The sequence below is a fragment of the Heptranchias perlo genome, chromosome 11 (genome assembly GCF_035084215.1).
Source record: "Heptranchias perlo isolate sHepPer1 chromosome 11, sHepPer1.hap1, whole genome shotgun sequence".
Classification (NCBI taxonomy): domain Eukaryota; kingdom Metazoa; phylum Chordata; class Chondrichthyes; order Hexanchiformes; family Hexanchidae; genus Heptranchias; species Heptranchias perlo.
In genome coordinates, this window is record NC_090335.1 from 51,807,926 (window position 1) to 51,822,297 (window position 14,372).

The 14,372-nt window shown below is 44.4% G+C and overlaps 1 protein-coding gene across 1 annotated transcript in view; it reads right to left on the reverse strand.

Moving 5' to 3' along the window:
* Nucleotides 1-7,178, reverse strand: part of gsk3ba (glycogen synthase kinase 3 beta, genome duplicate a) — a 181,835-nt gene extending 174,657 nt beyond the window's left edge. Inside the window, exon 1 of the mRNA XM_067993018.1 lies at nucleotides 6,548-7,178. Within this exon, the coding sequence (XP_067849119.1) occupies nucleotides 6,548-6,635 (88 nt within the window). The 5' untranslated portion in view covers nucleotides 6,636-7,178. The remainder of the gene's footprint in view (nucleotides 1-6,547) is intronic.
* Nucleotides 7,179-14,372: the final 7,194 nt, after the last annotated feature.

Here is a 14,372-nt window from a genome sequence, read left to right on the forward strand (position 1 = left end):
TCACAGAGAGAGAGAGAGAGGAGAGAACACAGAGAGAGAGAGGAGAGGAGAGAACACAGAGAGAGAGAGAGAGAGAGAGAACACAGAGAGAGAGAGAGAGAGAGAGAACACAGAGAGAGAGAGAGAGAGAGAGAGAACACAGAGAGAGAGAGAGAGAGAGAGAACACAGAGAGAGAGAGAGAGAGAGAGAACACAGAGAGAGAGAGAACACAGAGAGAGAGAGAACACAGAGAGAGAGAGAACACAGAGAGAGAGAGAACACAGAGAGAGAGAGAACACAGAGAGAGAGAGAACACAGAGAGAGAGAGAACACAGAGAGAGAGAGAACACAGAGAGAGAGAGAACACAGAGAGAGAGAGAACACAGAGAGAGAGAGAACACAGAGAGAGAGAGAACACAGAGAGAGAGAGAACACAGAGAGAGAGAGAACACAGAGAGACAGAGAGAGAACACAGAGAGAGAGAGAACACAGAGAGAGAGAGAACACAGAGAGAGAGAACACAGAGAGAGAGAACACATAGAGAGAGAGAACACAGAGAGAGAGAGAACACAGAGAGAGAAGAGGGAGAACACAGAGAGAGAGAGAACACAGAGAGAGAGAGAACACAGAGAGAGAGAGAACACAGAGAGAGAGAGAACACAGAGAGAGAGAGAACACAGAGAGAGAGAGAACACAGAGAGAGAGAGAACACAGAGAGAGAGAGAACACAGAGAGAGAGAGAACACAGAGAGAGAGAGAACACAGAGAGAGAGAGAACACAGAGAGAGAGAGAAGAACACAGAGAGAGAGAGAACACAGAGAGAGAGAGAAACACAGAGAGAGAGAGAACACAGAGAGAGAGAGAACACAGAGAGAGAGAGAACACAGAGAGAGAGAGAACACAGAGAGAGAGAGAGAGAACAGAGAAAGAGAGAAAGACGAAGAGAAGAGAAGAGAGGAAAGAGAAAGAGAAGAGAAAGAGAAAGAGAAAGAGAAGGAGAAAGAGAGAGAGAGAGAGGAGAGGAGAGAACAGAGAAAGAGAGAGAGAGAGAGAGAGAACAGAGAAAGAAGAGAACAGAGAAAGAGAGAGAGAAACACAGACACACACCTGAAAGGCACAGAAAAAGAGATAGGATGACCAGATGTATTAAAAACAGATAACTTTTTTTTTTCCCCTGGTGGGGTTACATGTAGCGTGACATGAACCCAAGATCCCGGTTGAGGCAGTCCTCATGGGTGCGGAACTTGGCTGACGATTTTGCGTTGTCGTGTGTCTCGAAGGCCGCCTTGGGAACGCTTACCTGAAGATCGGAGGCTGAATGTCCTTGACTGCTGAAGTGTTCCCGACTGAGAGAGAGAACCCTCCTGTCTGGCGATTGTTGCGCGGTGTCCGTTCATCCGTTGTCGCAGTGTCTGCATGGTCTCGCCGATGTACCATGCTCCGGGGCATCCTTTCCTGCAACGTATGAGGTAGACAACGTTGGCTGAGTCGCAGGAGTATGAACCATGTACCTGGTGGGTGGTGTCCTCTCGTGTGATGGTGGTATCTGCGTCGATGATCTGGCATGTTTTGCAGAGGTTGCTGTGGCAGGGTTGTGTGGTGTCGTGGACGCTGTTCTCCTGAAAGCTGGGTAATTTGCTGCGAGCGATGGTCTGTTTGAGGTTAGGTGGCTGTTTGAAGGAGAGTAGTGGAGGCGTGGGGATGGCCTTCGTGAGGTGTTCGTTGTCATCGATGACATGTTGAAGGCTGCGAAGAACATGGCGTAGTTTCTCCACTCCGGGGAAGTTACTGGACGACAAAGGGTAATCTGTTGGTTGTGTCCCGTGTTTGTCTTCTGAGGAGGTCTATGCGATTTTTTGCTGTGGCCCGTTGGAACTGTCGATCGACGAGTCGAGTGTCATATCCCGTTCTTACGAGGGCATCTTTCAGCGTCTGTAGGTGTCCATCGCGTTCCTCCTAGTCTGAGCAAATCCTGTGTATTCGCAGGGCCTGTCCATAGGGGATGGCCTCCTTTGACGTGGTTAGGGGTGGAAGCTGGAAAAGTGGAGCATCGTGAGTTTGTCTGTGGGCTTGCGGTAGAGTGAGGTGCTGAGGTGCCCAGTCTTTGATGGAGATTCGTGTGTCCAAGAATGAAACCGATTCTGAGGAGTAGTCCATGGTGAGTTTGATGGTGGATGGAACTTGTTGATGTCATAGTGTAGTCTCTTCAGTGATGGGGACACAACCAAACACGGGACACAACCAACAGAGTACCCCTTCATCATCCAGTACTTCCCCGGAGCGGAGAAACTACGCCATGTTCTTCGCAGCCTTCAACATGTCATCGATGACGAACACCTCGCTAAGGCCATCCCCACGCCTCCACTACTCACCTTCAAACAGCCACCTAACCTCAAACAGACCATCGCTCGCAGCAAATTACCCAGCTTTCAGGAGAACAGCGTCCACGACACCACACAACCCTGCCACGGCAACCTCTGCAAGACATGCCAGATCATCGACAGATACCCACCAATCACACGAGAGGACACCACCCACCAGGTACGTGGTTCATACTCCTGCGACTCGGTCAACGTTGTCTACCTCATACGTTGCAGGAAAGGATGCCCCCGAGCATGGTACATCAGCGAGACCATGCAGACACTGCGACAACGGCATGAACAGACACCGCACAACAATCGCCAAACAGGAGGGTTCCCTCCCAGTCGGGGAACACTTCTGCAGTCAAGGACATTCAGCCTCCGATCTTCAGGTAAGCGTTCTCCAAGGCGGCCTTCGAGACACACGACAACTGCAAAATCGTCGAGCAGAAATTGATAGCCAAGTTCCGCACCCATGAGGACGGCCTCAACTGGGATCTTGGGTTCATGTCACGCTACAAGTAACCCCACCAGGGGAAAAAAAAAAGTTATCTGTTTTTAATACAACTGGTCATTCTATCTCTTTCTCTGCCTTTCAGGTGTGTGTCTCTCTCTCTGTCTTTCTGTCTGTCTTTGTGTTGTGACTGTTTGTGTATTCGGTAGTCTTGTATGTAATGTTTCCCTGTCTGAACACCATTCAGTCCTTTGATTGCTTTGATAACGGGCAGTTGGAAAGATTATCTGTAATCACCAGGCATTGTTCTCTGACTATATATGCTATACCTTTATGGAATCCTACACTCACCTGACAAAGGAGGAAGCCTCCGAAAGCTTGTGATTTCAAATAAAACTGTTGGACTATAACCTGGTGTTGTAAGACTCCTTACATTTGTCCACCCCAGTCCATCACCGGCATCTCCACATCATGCATCATATAATTCAATTGTATTTTAACCTAATGATGGTAATTTTCTTGGTCCAATATTCACGTGATAGACAATGCAACAGATGAACCGCGAAAAATCATCCAAATTAATTTTTTTTAAACCCATGAAGGGATGAATCATGGGTACTGCAACAAAGCACATGCACAAAAACTATTAAATGAGTTTTAAGTTGTGCACTACACAATTCAAAACTTTTTCTTAAAATATCTAGCAGGACCCCTGCATACAAGTAAGTTACAGAATTCTTGTTTATGTTCCACATATAGGGGCAGAAGCCACAACAGCACCACACACATCTTAGTAAATTGCTAGTCTATATAATTTTGCTTATTCTTTTTTGCCAATCTCCAGTTGCTTTTAAGTTGGTTACTACTACAGCAGTTAAAACTTCTTCAAAATGAAGCTAAACCAGCCACATCACAAAAATTAAAATTTTGAAAAATATACACTAAAACCATTGGATTGTCCATCAGAGCTATTTGAAAGTATGTTAACAAAACAATATTTTACATTGTTATTGGCTACTTCATTAATGGCAAGGCAATGTACATTTTTCTGAGAATTGGGTAATGGGCAGGTATTTTAGAAAATACACTGTCACTGAATACAAAAAACAAACACAAATGAGAAACCACTAACAAATCAAGCATTGTGGATCACATCCCAGTATTGCAGCATGTTTCCATTAATACTGTATTCGGATAGCAAGTTGCATACAGGTCCATACAATTCCACATATGGCAATTCCCAATCTCTGCTGAGCTACCAGGAAAAGAGTAGGGGTGGGTGGGGGGAAGGAAAGAAAGGAGTTGGCGGGAGGGGAAGGAAGGAAAGAAAGAAAGGAAAGAGTTGGCGGGAGGGGAAGGAAGGAAAGAAAGGGAAGAGTTGGCGGGGGGAGGGGAGGAAGGAAAGAAAGAAAGGAAAGAGTTAGCGGGGGGAGGGGGGAGGAAAGAAAGGAAAGAGTTGGCGGGGGGGGGGGTAGAGGAAAGAAAGAAAGGAACGAGTTGGCGGGGGGGGGGGAAGGAAAGAAGAAAGGAAAGTGTTGGCGGGGGGGAGGGGAGGAAGGAAAGAAAGAAATGAAAGAGTTAGCGGGGGGAGGGGGAGGAAAGAAAGGAAAGAGTTGGCGTGGGGGGGGGGTAGAGGAAAGAAAGAAAGGAACGAGTTGGCGGGGGGGGGGGGAAGGAAAGGAAAAGAAAGGAAAGAGTTGGCGGGGGGGGGGGTGGGGAGGAAAGAAAGGAAAGGGGGCAGGGCAGCTCTTGTCAATCTTGCAACATACCACAAAAAGTGTGTCATTTGTCAGCTGCCTAAAGGCGACTGTTTTTTTAAAAATTATTTCTTGAGTTAAATGTTAAGATGCGGTGGTAGCTTTTGGTGATCATTCATGTCAGATTTGATAGGCGAGTCTCAATGGTGGAAAATGACCATAGAATAAATCTTAGCCAAGTCCAATTCTATCCTTACTCAGAGCTCTCAAACAAGCACTTACAACAGGGGTTGCAGAAAGCCCGAACAATTTCCCCCCCCCTACTTGACAGCACGGAGGCCAACAGTAGCACAGCAACTACTGTCTCAGTCAAGGTTGATTAACTAGAACAAAGTATGGATCAAACTTTCAACTTCCTTGGTTTGTTTAGCTCAGCTACACGCCATGTGGTGCTTTTACCTACTAAAACATGCAATGTCCTTTTTCTAAGCATAAAAAGACAGGAGATGTACATTAAGTTAACCAGAGCTCTCTATGCTGAAGACATCGGGACAATATTGTCTTTCCGCTGCTGTCCCCCGCATCCTATTACGCATTTAAAGAAATAAGGCCTACTGTTCAAAGAGATCTGTAAAAAGACCTGATTAAATGTGAAGCTTTTTATCATTTGGCTAGAGGGGTAGGATTATTACACAATCAAACAATGATTTTTCTCAACAAAATATCCTCATAAAGATAAAGCTGCAGTATGCCAATTTACTCTATGATTTTTGAAGTTTACAACGTACCAGTAGTTTCTCAGGGAATACAGATTTCTAACATTTTTTTGGAAGATTTCAAATAGTTTATAAAATTATGCCAAATGGATTCTGTAATACTCGTTTCTGGATATATTAATGGAAGTTGTAATCCAGGCTTTCCCTAAAAAGCTAAAACATTGCAAAACAATGCAAACTGTGAAATATTCTAAAATCTCCAACTTTAAAGTTAGTCAAGGAAAAGGATTCTTTCATGCCCTCCCCTCTCAAAAAGTTCTCTCAATGTTCATAATCATTATTGATGGTGGGTAGGTTAGGGTTTGCATGTCTCCAGTAGGAATGTCACAGTACTACTACTGTCTCATCACTTAAGTTACTGAACATTCTTACCTCCACTTTTACTAATGTTTAAAGAAAAAGAGTGCAGTGTTAGTGAATTGCAGAAAATCATTGTATATTTTGAAGTAAGCTACACCCTGCTTGTACATTACCACACAAATCTACTTACATTTTAAAAACTGTATCTACCATGCACTGTACTTTTGGAACTGAGAAATTCAGGATACTCCCCTGATGAACAGGTAAGTTTTACATTGTAAAAGGTAACACTCGTCTATTTGCTAAAATAAACAAGCATTTATCAAGAATGATAAATGTTACTACATTTTGAAGGTATATCATTTTTGAATAAACCAAAATCAAATAAGACATGTTAAAAGGAGTAAATGACACATCATATACGCCAAATTCCTAACCGTCATTGATTAAATTACTACACCCTCTAACTAACCTGGTGGACACACAGACACAGGAAAGGCTAGAAATGACACACCACAAAATAATTAAGTCAAAATCCACTGGTTGACAATAAAGTTATTCTAATATTTGCACCCTTCTGAAATTGCAAAATCCCATTCCAACCTATTTGAGGCTAATTAGAAATATGAAAGTGACGTTAATTTCTGCTGTAAGTAATCACTAAGTTAGAAGAAACAGAGTCCACTACCAGTTCTAATACAGTTCTAAGCAGATTGAAGTTTTACGCCTATTTTCAATTTTAAATAGTCAGAAATAAAAATGCTTATGGATAATGGCTTGTGAACAGAAATCCTTATGGTCATAAGCAGACGATGAGACGAATCATTTCCAGTCTACAGTTTTTATTTTTTTTAAATTATCACAGGATGTTACTTAATTAACGAACATATTATGGATCATGAAATCGATTACTCGCTCGATTTTCGAGGTGGGGGAAGATTCTAAATAAATAAAAATGATTTGGATAAAATGTACTTACTGCTGACTTTCATGCTCCCAAAAGCAGACGGCTGCTGCACAGGTTTGCAGCTCTCAGCAAAAGACGTTGTCCTGGGTCGACCACTCATGATTACTTTAAAGCGACATCTAATTTTTCAAACATATATATTTTTTAAAAGACACTTTTATATTCCTTTATTTTCTTTCCCCTCTCTTTCTTAATTTTAATCTTGTCCACCTGGATTCATCGCGCAAATTTCTCCAGACAAATTAGTTGTGTTTTTTTTTGTTTTCGTTTTATAATAAGAATCGCCAGAAATAAATCTGAATTGATTTCAGAGCTCTACATTGATCTTGACTGAGCTCAATGCAGGATGGTGGTGGTGATGATGATGGTGGTGGTGGTGGTGGTTCCTGCCATGGCGGCTCCTTCAGTTCAATTCAATCCTGAGGTAATTTTTTTCTTTTAATTTCTCGACTTATTTTTTTCAGACTTTAAAAGCTCATTCGCATCTCTTTTAACAGACGATAAAAAATTAAAACGATTTCTGAGGGAAAACCCGTGTTTCTACCCCAATTAAAACGGTTAAAACCCCTCCCTAATTCACTCCGCTGTCTTTGTACTATTTTTTTTGCCTATCTCTTTCTCCCTCTTACTGCAGCTGTAACCCCTTGGTCAATCTAACTTGATACTGGGGCACTTTGATTGACTTTAGAAAGAAACCATTCACAGAACGCGTCGAAGACGTCAGCGCCTCCTAGAGCGATACGTAACCAATTGGTGGAGGGGTGTTGCTTAAGGTGCATATCAGGTTAGGTTGACCGACAGCGACGGGGAAACTGGCCGACAGCCTCGGAGTGCCCTTCCCCCTCCTCGTTTGTCTTCGCCAGCCAATGAAATCACGTCATCAGTCGTACGAAGCTGTGACGGAAAGGCACGAGCTCCGCGAAGTGCCAGTGACGATGGCCAATCGGAATCCGAGGAACGACCTATCCGCCCTGACGACGAGCGTTCCCTGTGATTGGAAGGCGGTCTGTGTTGTGCAATTGGCAGGGGCCTCTAGGCTTGGAGGAGCTGGTGGCGCGACCTAATGGACAGGTGCAACTTGCATCACATAGAGGGTAATTTATTTGTATAAACAAACATATTAACGGTCAAAACTAGAACAGTAAGAAATGAGAGGAGAGTAGGACCAAGTACATCGAGTTACCTCAAATCTACAGCACGGAAACAGGCCATTCGGCCCAACTGGTCCATGACTGAGTTTATGCTCCACACGAGCCTCCTCCCACCCCTCTTCATCTCACCCTATCAGCATATCCATCTATTCCTTTCTCCCTCATCTAGCTTCTCCTTAAATGCATCTATGCTATTTGGCTCAAGGTTAAGAACATAAGAAATAGGAGCAGGACCACGCCATTAGACCCCTTGAGCCTGCTCTGCCATTCAATAAGATCATGGCTGATCTTCGACCTCAACTCCACTTTCCTGCCCGATCCCCGTAAGCCTTGATTCCTCGAGAGTCCAAAAATCTACCTCAGCCTTGTTCATATTCAACGACTCAGCATCCACAGCCCTCTGGGGTTGGAGGGCAGAGAATTCCAAGGATTCACAACGCCCTGAGTGAAGAAATTCCTCCCCATAGAATCATAGAAAGGTTACAGCACGGAAGGAGGTCATTCAACCCATCGAGCCCATGTCGGCTCAATGCAAGAGCAATCCAGCTAGTCCCACTCTCCCACCCTTTCCTTTCAAGTACTTATCCAGTTCCCTTTTGAAGGCCACAACTGGACCTGTCTCCCCCAAGACAGCACATTCCAGATCCTAACCACTCGCTCTGTAAAAAAAGTTTTTTCTCATGTCACCTTTGGTTCTTTTGCCAATTACCTTAAATCTATGTCCGCTGGTTCTTGACCCTTCCCCACAATGGGAAAAGTTTCTATCTACTCTGTCTAGACCCGTCATGATTTTAAATACCTCTATCAAATCTCCTCGCAACTGTCTCTGTTCCAAGGAGAACAACCCAAGTTTCTCCAGTCTATACAAGTAACTAAAGTCCCTCATCCCTGGAATCATTCTAGTAAATCTCTTTTGCACCCTCTCTAAGGCCATCACATCTTTCCTGAAGTGCAGTGCCCAGAACTGGACACAATACTCCAGTTGTGGCCGAACCAGTGTTTTATAAAGGTTCATCATGACTTCCATACTATTGTACTCTTATGCCTCTATTTATAAAGCCCAAGATCCCGTGTGCTTTTTAAACCGCTTTTTCAACCTGCCCTGCCACCGTCAACAATTTGTGCACATTTACGCCCAGATCTCTCTGTTCCTGTACCCCTTTTAGAGTTGTGCCCTCTAGTTTATATTGCCTCTCCTCATTCTACCGAAATGTATCAATTCGCATTTTTCTGCATTAAATTTCATCTGCCTGTCTATATCCTCCGGAAATCTACCAAGCAGCACTTACTCACCAATAACCTGCTCACTGATGCTCAGTTTGGGTTCCGCCAGGACCACTCGGCTCCAGACCTCATTACAGCCTTGGTCCAAACGTGGACAAAAGAGCTGAATTCCAGAGGTGAGGTGAAAGTGACTGCCCTTGACATCAAGGCAGCATTTGACCGAGTGCGGCACCAAGGAGCCCTAGTAAAATTGAAGTCAATGGGAATCAGGGCCCAACCATCTTCAGTTGCTTCATCAATGACCGTCCCTCCATCATAAGGTCAGAAATGGGGATGTTCGCTGATGGTTGCACAGTGTTCAGTTCCATTCGCAACCCCTCAAATAATGAAGCAGTCTGAGCCCGCATGCAGCAAGATCTGGACAACATCCAGGCTTGGGCTGATAAGTGGCAAGTAACATTCGCGCCAGATAAGTGCCAGGCAATGACCATCTCCAACAAGAGAGAGTCTAATCACCTCCCCTTGACATTCAACGGCATTACCATTGCCGAATCCCCCATCATTAACATCCTGGGGGTCACCATTGACCAGAAACTTAACTGGACCAGCCATATAAATACCGTGACTACAAGAGCAGGTCAGAGGCTGGGTGTTCTGCGGCGAGTGACTCACCTGACTCCCCAAAGCCTTTCTACCACCTACAAGGCACAAGTCAGGAGTGTGATGAAATACTGTCCACTTGCCTGGATGAGTGCAGCTCCAACAACACTCAAGAAGTTCGACACCATCCAGGACAAAGCAGCCCACTTGATTGGCACCCCATCCACCACCCTAAACATTCACTCCCTTCACCACCGGGGCACAATGGTTGCAGTGTTTACCATCCATAGGATGCACTGCAGCAACTCGCCAAGGCTTCTTCGACAGCACCTCCCAAACCCGCGACCTCTACAACCTAGAAGGACAAGAGCAGCAGGTACATGGGAACAACACCACCTGCACGTTCCCCTCCAAGTCACACACCATCCCAACTTGGAAATATATCGCCGTTCCTTCATCGTCGCTGGGTCAAAATCCTGGAACTCCCTTCCTAACAGCACTGTGGGAGAACCTTCACCACACAGACAGCAGCGATTCAAGAAGGCGGCTCACCACCACCTTCTCAAGGGCAATTAAGGATGGGCAATAAATGCCGGCCTCACCAGTGACGCCTACATCCCATGAATGAATAAAAAAAAACTATCCTCCTCACTGTTTACTACCCTTCCAAGTTTTGTGTCATCTGTAAATTTTGAAACTGTGCCCTGTACACCTAAGTCCAAGTCATTAATATATATCAAGAAAAGCAATGGTCCCAATACTGACCCCTGGGGAACACCACCATGCACCTCCCTCCAGTCCAAAAAACAACTGTTCACCACTACTCTCTATTTCCTATCCCTTAGCCAATTCTGTATTCATGTTGCTACTGCCCCCTTTATTCCGTGGACCGCAATCTTGTTGATAAGCCTACCATGCGGCACTTTATCAAACACCTTTTGAAAGTCCATATACACCACATCAACTGCATTGCCCTCATCTACCATCTCAGTCTTAAATGGCTGACCCCTTATCCTGAGACTATGCCCCCTAGTTCTAGACTCTCCAGCCAGGGGAAACAACCACTCAGCATCTGCCCTGTCAAGCCCCCTCAGAATCTCGTATGTTTCAATTGAAATCACCTCTCATTCTTCTAACTCCAGAAAGTATAGGCCCATTCTACTCAATCTCTCCTCATAGGACAACCCTCTCATCCCAGAAATAAATCTAGTGAACCTTAGTTGCACTGCTCTGAGGCAAGTAAATCCTTCCTTACATAAGGAGACCAAAATTGTACACAGTACCCCAGGTGTGGTTTCACCAAAGCTCTGTACAATTGTAGTAAAACTTTCTTACTCTTGTACTCCAACCCCCCTTGCAATAAAGGCCAACAGGCCATTTGCCTTCCTGATTGCTTGTTGTACCTGCATGCTAACTGTTTGTGTTGCTTGTATGAGGACATCCAGATCTCTGTGAACACCAACATTTAATAGTTTCTCACCACTTAAAAAATATTCTGTTTTTCTATTCTTCCTACCAAAGTGAATAACCTCACAATTCCCCACATTATACTCCATCTGCCACCTTCTTGCCCATTCATCTAACCTGCCTATATCCCTTTGCAGACTCTTTGGGCTCAATTTTACGGGGAAATTGCAGGGCCGGGGTGCGGTGGGGGGCTCCGAAAATAGCGGAAATCCCGTTCGGTTTGGAAGCTGGCTCCAACCTGCCGACTTCCGAGTTTCCCACGGATGCACCTGTGTGTGCGTGGGTGTTCCAAAACAGGAAGTCCCGCCGGTAATTAAAGTCGGCGGGATGACAGTTAAAGAGCTAAATGTACCTCATTGAAGTACTTAAGGCACTTTACTTGTGATAGATTATTTGGTTATAATCATTTTTAACTTACCTGGGCGACTTGCCCACCGCTTCTGATTCAAGCCTGGATCAGGGAAAAAGAAATGAAATAAAGTACATCAAAAACCATTTGCAGGAAGTTAAAACACAAAATCAATCTACCTTTCCACGCTGCTCCGATGTCTGATGTCTCCCTCTCCGATGTCCCCCTCTTCACGCCCCGATGTCCCCCTCTTCACGCCCCAATGTCCCCCCGATCTCCCCCTCTTCACCCCCCCCCCGGTGTTCCCCCAACCTTCCACTCCCCCCCGATCTTCCCCTTTCCCCCCTCGATCGTCCACTCTCCCACCCCCCCACCCCCCGACTTCCACTCTGCCCTCGCCCCCCCCCCCCCCCCCGGTCTTCCCTTCCATTGCCGGATGATGTCCCGCTCTCTCTCTCTCTCTCTCCCCCCCCCCCCCCGCCTCACATTGCAGCTCTTGACGGCAGCCAGCCTGTCAATCAGGCTGGCTGCGGAACGCGAAACCCGGAGAACACGTTAATCATTAGCAATCACCATGCGATCGCGTCGGAAACTGTAAGTTTTGTTTATGCGGGTTTGCCACGTGCACCTTCACCCCCTCCTCCCCCTGCCGCTGCCAACCCGCCACCATTTCAAAATTGAGCCCTTTGTGTCCTCCTCACAGCTTACATTCCCACCTAGCTTTGTATTGTCAGCAAACTTGGATATATTACACTCAGTCCCCTCATCTAAGTTGTTAGATTGTAAATAGCTGAGGTCCAAGATGTAATAAAGATAATTTAATATAATATAGATTGTAAATAGCTGAAGCCCAAGCACAGATCCTTGCGGCACTCCACTAGTTACAGCCTGCCAATCTGAAAGTGACCCGTTTATCCCTACTCTCTTTTCTGTCCGTTAACAAATCATCTACGCTAATATATTACCCCCAAACTCATGAGCCTTTATCTTGCGTAACAACCTTTTATGTGGCACCTTATCTAATGCCTTTTGAAAATCCAAATATACTACATCCACAGGTTCCCCTTTCTCTACTCTGCTAATTACATCCTCAAAAAAACTCTAAGAAATTTGTCAAACACGATTTCCCTTTGATAAAATCGTGATTACTCTACCTAACCATTATGATTTTCTAAGTGCCCTGTTACCACTTCCCTAATAATGGATTCCAGTATTTTCCTGACGACTGATGTCAGGCTAACTGGCCTGTAGTTCCCTGTTTTCTCTGTCCCTCCTTTCTTGAGTAGCAGGGTTACATTTGCTAACTTCCAATCCGCTGGGGACCATTCTAGAATCTAGGGAATTTTGGAAGATCATAACCAATGCATCCACTTTCTCTGCAGCCACCTCTTTTAGAACCATAGGATGTAGGCCATCAGGTCCAGGGGATTTGTCGGCTTTTAGTCCCATTAATTTCTCCAGTACTTTCTCTTTACTAATCTTAATTACTTTAACTTCCTTGCTCTCATTAGCCCCTTGGTTTCCCACTATTTCTGGTATACTTTTTGTGTTTTCTACTGTGAAGACAGATACAAAATATTTGTTTGACATCTCTGCTATTTCCTTATTCACCATTATAAAGAAGTTTCTCCTGAATTCCCTATTGGATTTATTCGTGACTATTATATTTATGACCCCTAATATTGGACTCCCACAAGTGGAAACATCTTCTCTATGTCAATCCCTTTCATAATCTTAAAGACTTTTATCAGGTTACCCCTCAGCTTTCTCTTTTCTGTTCAGCCTTTCCTGAGAAGCATATCCTCTCAGTTCCGGTATCATCTTGTGAATCTTTTTTGTATCTTCTCCAACGCCAAGTAAGATATAGACAATCTGTTTTTGTTAGGAAATACAGTTTTATTTCTTTTGTGTTTATGTGTGAATGTGTGTATAAACCATCTACTGAAGAAAGAACTCTGAAGTCATGATGAACCTACGATACACTTAAGAAACTGCAAACGGCACACAAGTTTTTTTTAAAGTCTCATAATGAACATCAGTCAGTGATTGGGATGGACCTTGTCCTCTGTTGAAGTTAACGAGAAATGCCTGATGATTACTGAGCTATTCCTCCAGTCATAAATTAAATGTAACTGACTTACTGGATAAGGTATACCTGGCCCTGTAGCAGACTACTATTGATTCCCAAGTAACTTATTAGCTGAAGGTCTGATTGTGATATAACTGCAGAGTTGGTCTTGCTGCAAACTAGTTACAGAAATACATTCAAATTGGTAACATTTCTTATTTCATATTAAGTTTTACATTAAACAAAGATTTTGGGCATCAGTCCAACATAACTCTCCAGTAGCACTCCTACCAACTATCATTAAGCTATTAGCTAGGAAAATGGTGCACACCAAGCAGTATTTGAGAAAGAAGTTAGGGGAGGTTGCCAAAAGTACAGTCAAAGAGGTAGATTTTTGAAAGTGGAGGTGTCATGAGGTGAAGAAGTATAGCAAAAGAGTTCCAGAATACAGGTGTGTGGTGGTTAAAGGTTCTGGCACTGATAATGAGTGGAGGGAAAGAAAATATACAGTAAACCAAGGTCAGAAGAGTGTATACAGGTACATAGACTGTAGAAGATTGCAGTGATGGAATGGAACAAGGCTGTGGAGGGATTTGAAAATAAGGACAAGGATTTTGAAATTGTCATGTTGAGAGTCAGGAAGCAAGCAGAAGTCAGCAAGGATGAAGATAATGGACCTGTGAGACTTTATATGAAATGGGATAAGGTTGGTAGAGTTCAGGATGAGTTAGAGTAGAATTGGTGAGGAGGACATTGGGGAAATCAATCAATATGCAGTGATAAAGATGTGGATGAGGGTTTCAGCAGCAGTGAGGTTGAGGTACAGCACAGGCAGCTGATGTTACAAAAGTAGCAGGTATTGCTAATAGATTAGATGTGGGGTTTGAAGCTCAACTCAGGGTCAAACAGTCCACCAAGAACACACATCTTCAGACTCAATCTGAATCAGATTCGTGTGTTTCTTGGTGGGGAGCGAAA